Genomic DNA, 7,337 nt, shown 5'->3' with positions numbered 1-7,337 from the left:
ACACTTGGAGTATTCAAATAGTCAAATCAAGTATCTGAAAACCCTATATGTTAGAGTAGGTGCCCGGAAAGTCAACTTATGGCTCGGAATTTATTAACTCTAATGTAAAACAAACTTTATTTTAATAATATTTTACGATTTTATTCGATTATGACATTATATTTTACTATATACCAAGCTGCATAGATAAAGTTATTGAATATACAATAGTTATACCATGAGGTCTGCGTCACAACGTAAGATCGTTAAACTCATTAGAAAGTGTACCGTATATTTTAAATAGGTTCCTAGTCGAATCTGTAAGGTCCATGAATTTAATTCACGTAACCTTAATGCATGCAATTTAGGATTTTATTTAAACTATGTGTTTAATTATTTTTATGCATTTTATACATAATTATTACATGATAGAATTTATTTAATGAAATTTTAAAATTTCATGCGTTAGGGTTTCTAGATACATTTCGTGCTCGAATGAGGAATAGAGACCGGGGAATTATCAGGAAAATTATTTTTATTACATGATTAATATTTATTAATTAATATAAGATGTTTAAAAGGTATGTTTCCAATAAATGGGCTTTGTTGGGTATTTTTACCCGCCTGAGCATATTTTTCAGCGGTACGCAAACTTTATCGAAACAGAGGACTATTTGAGAGTTCGGATAATATTTTCAAAAACTTACCAACACGAAATATTTTCCGGGAGAGTGTTTCACTTTTTGGGCCTATTTTTGAGCTTATTGGACTCAAAACTCTTTTAATCCCTTTTAATTTAAAGTTAGAGCACATTAGCTTATTTGTTATCTATTTAATTAACACCTAATTAACCCTAAACCTAAATACTTCTCCCCCACTAGCCGACACCCCATCCATTCAGAATTGTTCTTTTGGTTTCAGCAGCAAAACCCCAAGGAAGCATCGGCCATCCCATTTTCTTGCAAAATAAATTCCTTCGGCGCTCTCCAACACTCGTTCTTCGACGTTTTTGCTTAGAAATCATTAAGGCACGATTTGTATCACTCCTTTACTCATCACTCACGTTTTATATGCTGTTGAAGGTGTTTATGCAAGAAAACTTTCGATCTCTCCTTGTGCATGAAAGATTTCGGTGATTATTTGTATTCTTGTATTATTTTGATGTTCACTCACGATTTTCTCGTTGGTGGTGTAAGGAGCTGCTGTAATAGGTCGAAAAAAACTGTTAGCCTCGAGAGGATGAGGTTTAGATGTTGGAGTTGAAGCTTGATCGAGTTCGTTGAGATTGTTGAGGGCCGATCGGAGTTGATGCTTGTGTGGGGGCCCGATCGGAAGTTCTAGTGCTCTGGCTATGCGGGGGTCATTCCCAGCCCTGGACCAGACCTTGGTGGGTCTGAGTTGTGGTCGGGGATGACTTGAACCTAATTTTAGAAAGTTTAGGGTCTGAGTTGTGGTCGGGGATGATTTTTTCTCCCTCAGAAAAAGCATGAGCATTTTTATACACTGGTTTTTATACGTTATTTTTTTGAGGATCTTATACAGATAGGAAGAATGAGATTCCTGGAGGTGGCAGAGGACCTCCACCACCACCGCCAGGGGAACCAGCTACCCGAGTTCTGGAGAGTATGTCTAGGCTACTGGAGCAGGTACAACAGGCTCCTAGGCCTCCGGTGAATGTTTTTGAGCTGTTCAGGCGACTTAACCCGAAGGAGTTCGGGGCCACTACTGATCCGTTCTTAGCAGAGGTATGGATTCGATCTCTGGAGCTGTGGTTTGAGTATCTTCAGATGAGAGATAACGACCGATCCATGTGCGCCATCTGTATGTTGAGAGACGATGCATCCTTTTGGTTGGAGGGAGCCGTTTATGCGGTGGACTTGGCTACCCTTACATGATCCAGGTTCAAGAATATGTTCTATGTGAGTATATGAGTCTCCGCCAAGGGGAATCATATGTGGCGGAGTTCATCCGCAAGTTTGAGAGGGGCAGCCATTTTGTTCCCATGATAGCGAGAGATGCCGATCAGAAGCTTTGGCACTTTTTGGATGGATTGAGACCCACTCTTCGCCTGGATGTCATACTGATGAGGCCGACAGGTTATGACGAGGCCACCGCCTGCGCTTTTCAGGCGGAGCAGGCTTTGCGGTATATATAATTTTATATGCAGAGGAAGCGACATCAGACACAGAACAGTTCCCAACTTCAGAAGAAACAGTTCTCAGGGCCACCGAGACAGTAGGGGCAGCAGAAGCCCCAGGGTCTGTTTAGGAGGCCCCAACAGCAGATACCTCCTCAGGTGCCAGGGACGCCTAAGCCAGATGACAAGTATCCATGCCCGCAAGGTAGCAAGTTCCATATCAGCAGGTGCTTATGGGGGACCTTCAGATGCTTCGTTTGTGGACAGGAGGGCCACAAAGCGCCGGACTGCCCTAGGAACACGGGCCCCACTACTTGCTGGGCCTATGTGATAAATGCCGACGAGGCCGATGTAGAGCCAAACTCGACACTTATGATTGGTAACCCCTTTTTTTAAGATTTTAATTTACCGTACAATTGCATGAATTTTATATTGGTATGAGGATTTATTTTTTGGGATTGACGGTAGAGGGAATTAGGATGCATATTCTACCTGGTAAGGATTAAGAATTTAATTGTTTTAATGGAGAATGTTAGGGCTCAATTGTAATAACAGATTAATTGAGGACTTGATGGCTAAAACTCAAGATTTTTGGGTGCAATTATCGAACTTTAAGGGACTAAATTGCAATTTTTGATATTCTGAGGATTAATTTCGAATTTTTGGAAACAATGTTTGGGTTAATGCAGTGTTTTTCGAGGATTTTGGGTTAATTTCCAATAATAAGTTCCTTAATTTCAACATTATTAAATTGAGGGTATGTTTTGTCGCAGGGAGGATATATATTGCAGGTGTAGCCACACATGCATTGCTAGATTCAGGAGCTAGGCATTCATTTATATCCTAATATTTCGTCAAGCGACTAGGAATCACACCAATAGCCTTGGATTAAAGGTTCAGGGTATCGATCCCATCCGGGGATCAGATTTTTACCTCCCAGATACTGAAGAAATTGGAGCTTCAGTTACAGAAGTATGCAGTACATGTAGATTTGATAATACTACCCTTACCGGAGTTTGATATCATCTTTGGTATGGACTGGCTATCTTCTCATGGTGCAGTAATAGATTTTCGACATAGATCAGTGTCTGTCAGACTGCCAGTGGAAAGCCAATTGTTTTTGAGGCAGCTAGACACCAGCAGTTGCCGCACGTCATTTCCTGCTTGTATGCGAGAAAGCTTATGAGGGGAGGCTGCCAGGCGTTTTTGGCCAGCATCATGTGAGTGTCTGAGCCAGTCCAGCAGAGGCTAGAGGACGTTGATGTGGTCCGGGAGTTCTCCGGTTTCTTCCCTGACGTTGTTTCAGGCATCCCACCCGACAGCGAGGTGGACTTTTTGATCGAGCTTATGCCAAGCATAATCCCGATATCTAAATAACCCTACCGGTTAGCGCCTGCAGAGATGAAGGAGATCAAGGATCAGATTCAGGATCTGTTAGATAAGGGTTTCATTCGCCCTAGTTTTTCTCCTTGTGGCGCACCAGTTCTTTTTGTCAAGAAGAAGGATGTCAGCATGCGACTGTGTATTGACTACAGAGAGCTGAACAAAGTCACACTCAATAATAAGTATCCGTTGCCGATGATCGAGCATTTGTTGGATCAGCTGCAGGAAGCGTCAGTGTTCTCAAAGATAGATCTTCGATCCGGTTACCTTCAGCTTGAGAGAGACTGACGTGCATAAGACAGCCTTCCGAATGTGTTACAGCCACTTTGAGTTTACGGTGATGCACTTCGTCCTGACGTACTCGCCAGTGATCTTCATGGATCCCATGAATCGCGTGTTTCAGCCATACATGGATCATTTCATCATAGTTTTCATTGACGATATCCTGATCTATTGGAAGAGCAGGGATGAGCACAGTCAACACCTAAGGACAGTACTGCAGAATCTTCAGGATAGACGGTTGTATGCCAAGTTCAATAAGTGTGAGTTCTTGCTGGACATGGTGGCGTTCTTGGGCCACATTGTACCCCAGCAAAGTGAAGGCATCAGAGATTGGCCAGTTCCTAAGAGCATGACAGAGATCCGTAGTTTCTTGGGATTGCCAGGCTATCACAGGAAGTTCATCCAGGGCTTCTTTTCTATTGCGGTGCCTATGACCACCTTGACGAAGAAGAATGCCAAGTTTATCTGGGGATCTGAGTTCAGCAGAGCTTTGACAGACTGAAGCAGTCTTTGACCAATGCACCATTTTTAGCTATGCCATCAGTGCAAGGAGAGTTTGTGGTATATACAGATGCATCGAAGCAAGGGTTGGGCATGGTTCTGATGCAGCAGGACAGAGTGATAGCCTACGCATCCAGACAGCTGAAGGTCCACGAGAAGAATTATCCGACTCATGAACTTGAGCTAGCATCAGTGGTATTTGCCCTAAAGATATGGAGACACTATCTGTATGGGTAAAAGTGCAGGATTTTTATAGATCATAAGAGCCTGAAGTACTTCTTCAGACAGAAGGAGCTGAATATGCGACAGAGGAGGTGGCTTGAGCTGGTGAAAGACTATGATTGCGACATTAGCTACCATCCGTGTAAGGCTAATGTAGTTGCAGATGCTCTGAGTAGGAAACACGCAGTGATTGCTCATTTTTCAATGCAGCGACCGCTATAGGCTGAGATTCAGAGATTTGGGCTTGCAGTTTATGCCAGGGGAGAGGCCCCGAATCTTGCTTCTCTGACAATACATCTGAATCTGAGAGACCGAATTCGAGCAGGCCAGGCTTCTGCTGAGCAGTTACAGAAAAGAAGACAGGGGGACGAGATTAAGGGCCAGAGATTGTACAGTTGTGGACGACATAATCAGATATAGGGATTGTCTATGTGTTCCTCACAGTGATTTCTTTTGAGCATATATCTTGAGCGAGGCCCACAGCACCCCGTACTCCATCCATCTAGGGAGTACAAAGAAGTATAAGGATCTACAGACTCAGTATTGGTGGACGGGCATGAATCACGATATTTTGCTATTCGTCTTGTCATCAGTTCAAGGCCGAGCATCAAAGACCTGTCGGGAAGCTGAGACCACTCCCTATTCCCGAGTGGAAATGGGAGAACATCACCACGGATTTTGTGATAGGGCTTCCGAGGACTAATGGAGGATTTAATGCCATCTGGGTGATTGTTGATCGGCTTACTAAATCAGTTCATTTCTTACCGATTAGGAAGACTTTCACCGTGACTCAATACGAAGAGCTGTACATCAGATAGATAGTCAGACTGCATAGGTTCCAGTGTCCATCATGTCAGACAGGGATCCGAGGTTCACGTCTGCATTCTGGAAAAGTCTCCATCAGGCGTTGGGTATGAAGTTATTAATCAGTACTGCTTTTCATCCTATGATAGACGGACAGTCAGAGAGGGTGATCCAGATCCTGGAGGACCTACTCCTAGCTTGCATGATCAAACTTCCAGGGTAGTTGGAAGCCGAAGTTACCTTTTGATTTTGGAGTTCACATACAAAAACTGTTATCAGGCATCGATTGGTATGGATCCGTACGAGGCACTTTACGGGAGGAAGTGTAAGTCAACAGTTTATTGGGAAGAGGTAGGAGAGCGACCAGAGTTGGGTCCGGATATTATCAGACAGATAGCAGAGTTAATGGCCAGGATTCGGGACAGGATGAAGACTGCACAGAGCCGTCAGAAGAGTTATGCAGATTAGAGGCGGTGAGATCTTGAGTTCGCAGTGGGGGATCATGTCTTTGTGAAGGTCGCACCGATGAAGGGTGTGATGAGGTTCGGGAAGAATATGAAGCTCAACCCTAGATTCATCGGACCATTTGAGATCCTAGAGAAAGTTGGAACACTTGCATACAGAGTCACTTTACCGCCAAATCTGGCGGGAGTTCATAAGGTGTTCAACTCTCCATGCTACGGAAATACATGTCGAATCCTGCGCATGTGCTTAATTATGAGCCACTTTATCTGACACTGTATCTATCATTCGAGGAGACACCCACTGTGGGGACCCGGGCTCTAACTTAGTTCTTTTCGGGATTAATCGGATCATTAATAAAAAATACGGGTCAAAATTTTGCTTTTAACATTAAATCAAATGTTTATAACTCAAGCAAAAGATAGTTCTATATTTATTTCATTACAACAAACATAATATACATGTCTTGTTTCATCCATATTCTACAAACCAGTATTTAAATACAGTACATATCAAAAGTACAACTACTAGTTCATCTGCTACGCCCGTGATCACCACGCTATGTCCATCTCTCATCTCTGTCACGACCCAGATCCTGCCCCACCTGTTGTTATGCACACATACAGACATAAAAACAGCCGGAAACTCCGGTGAGAACAAATCCCAGTATAAAACATGTATGCATGCTGATACATAATCATAATCATGAATGAAAGCAATAACAATAGGCTCCATAGTCTATGAAACCAATCTATATAAGCATGCAATTCAAATCAAATCATGTCTTGACTCGACTCAACTCTAACTCTAGGGATCCCGGTATGAATAAGACGTCGCTGTCTGCCACCTACCCTCCCAATCGGGGTGACGGTACGTCTTATTCCTAGACTTCGGTCATGTCTGTATCGAATGTCTACAATCGGAGGAAGTCTGCTCCTATGCGTCGATACACCGAACGCCTAGAAGTTTGGCAAATCTGCCAAAAACTCTCCTATCTTAAATGCATGAATATACATCTATAAATGCATTATCATATCAAAAGATTGGAATATAAATCTATAAACAAATCATAATCATATCCAAAGATAAACAACAATTCTAGTATGTGATTTTGTTGGGAAACTCAAATTGAATCTCATTTGAGTTGTGTCTTCCCCAAACAAACATTGAATTATACCTTTCGTCGAACAATCTGTCGTAGTCGAAGTCTCGCTATCAAAGTTGTCAATACAAATCTGAAATGGCATGATCAAAGTACATTCTATCAATTTCTAGTCCACAACACTACATATAGGATTCAATATTCAATCTCAGTACAATTCAACAGTATAACGGCGTGATCTCGCAATACCGATCAATTCCAATCTCAACATATATCAACAATTCATAATCCTCAATTCCTAATCAATATCATAACCATGTCAACTATGGAAATCTGCATTATCTCAACTCATATAAGCTCGAAAATCATAACAATCACATATTGTATCATTTTCTCGATCCGTTTACGTTCCTACGATGTCAACAATCTCAAGAACATACAATTTCAATCATATCAGAATTTCCC

General features: G+C 42.3%; 1 protein-coding gene across 1 annotated transcript; it reads left to right on the top strand.

The window, feature by feature from the left end:
* Positions 1-217: 217 nt before the first annotated feature.
* On the top strand, positions 218-4,283 carry LOC140835735 (uncharacterized). The gene is made up of 6 exons (XM_073201142.1): positions 218-236; positions 1,522-1,724; positions 1,880-2,124; positions 2,998-3,088; positions 3,197-3,336; positions 3,821-4,283. Exons 1-6 carry the CDS (start codon positions 218-220, stop codon positions 4,281-4,283), a joined length of 1,161 nt encoding a protein of 386 aa, XP_073057243.1.
* Positions 4,284-7,337: the final 3,054 nt, after the last annotated feature.

This window comes from Primulina eburnea, chromosome 7, assembly GCF_022965805.1.
Source record: "Primulina eburnea isolate SZY01 chromosome 7, ASM2296580v1, whole genome shotgun sequence".
Taxonomy (NCBI): domain Eukaryota; kingdom Viridiplantae; phylum Streptophyta; class Magnoliopsida; order Lamiales; family Gesneriaceae; genus Primulina; species Primulina eburnea.
Note: the sequence above shows the minus strand (reverse complement) of the source record. Positions and strands in the feature narration are given on the sequence as shown.

Excerpts from the sequence above, each read along its gene's own strand:
- LOC140835735 (XM_073201142.1), top strand. Across the intron at positions 2,125-2,997 it reads CAGGCGGAGCAGGCTTTGCG|CCTTGGATTAAAGGTTCAGG; the intron begins GTATATATAATT and ends TCACACCAATAG. Across the intron at positions 3,089-3,196 it reads TTGGAGCTTCAGTTACAGAA|ATCAGTGTCTGTCAGACTGC; the intron begins GTATGCAGTACA and ends TTTTCGACATAG.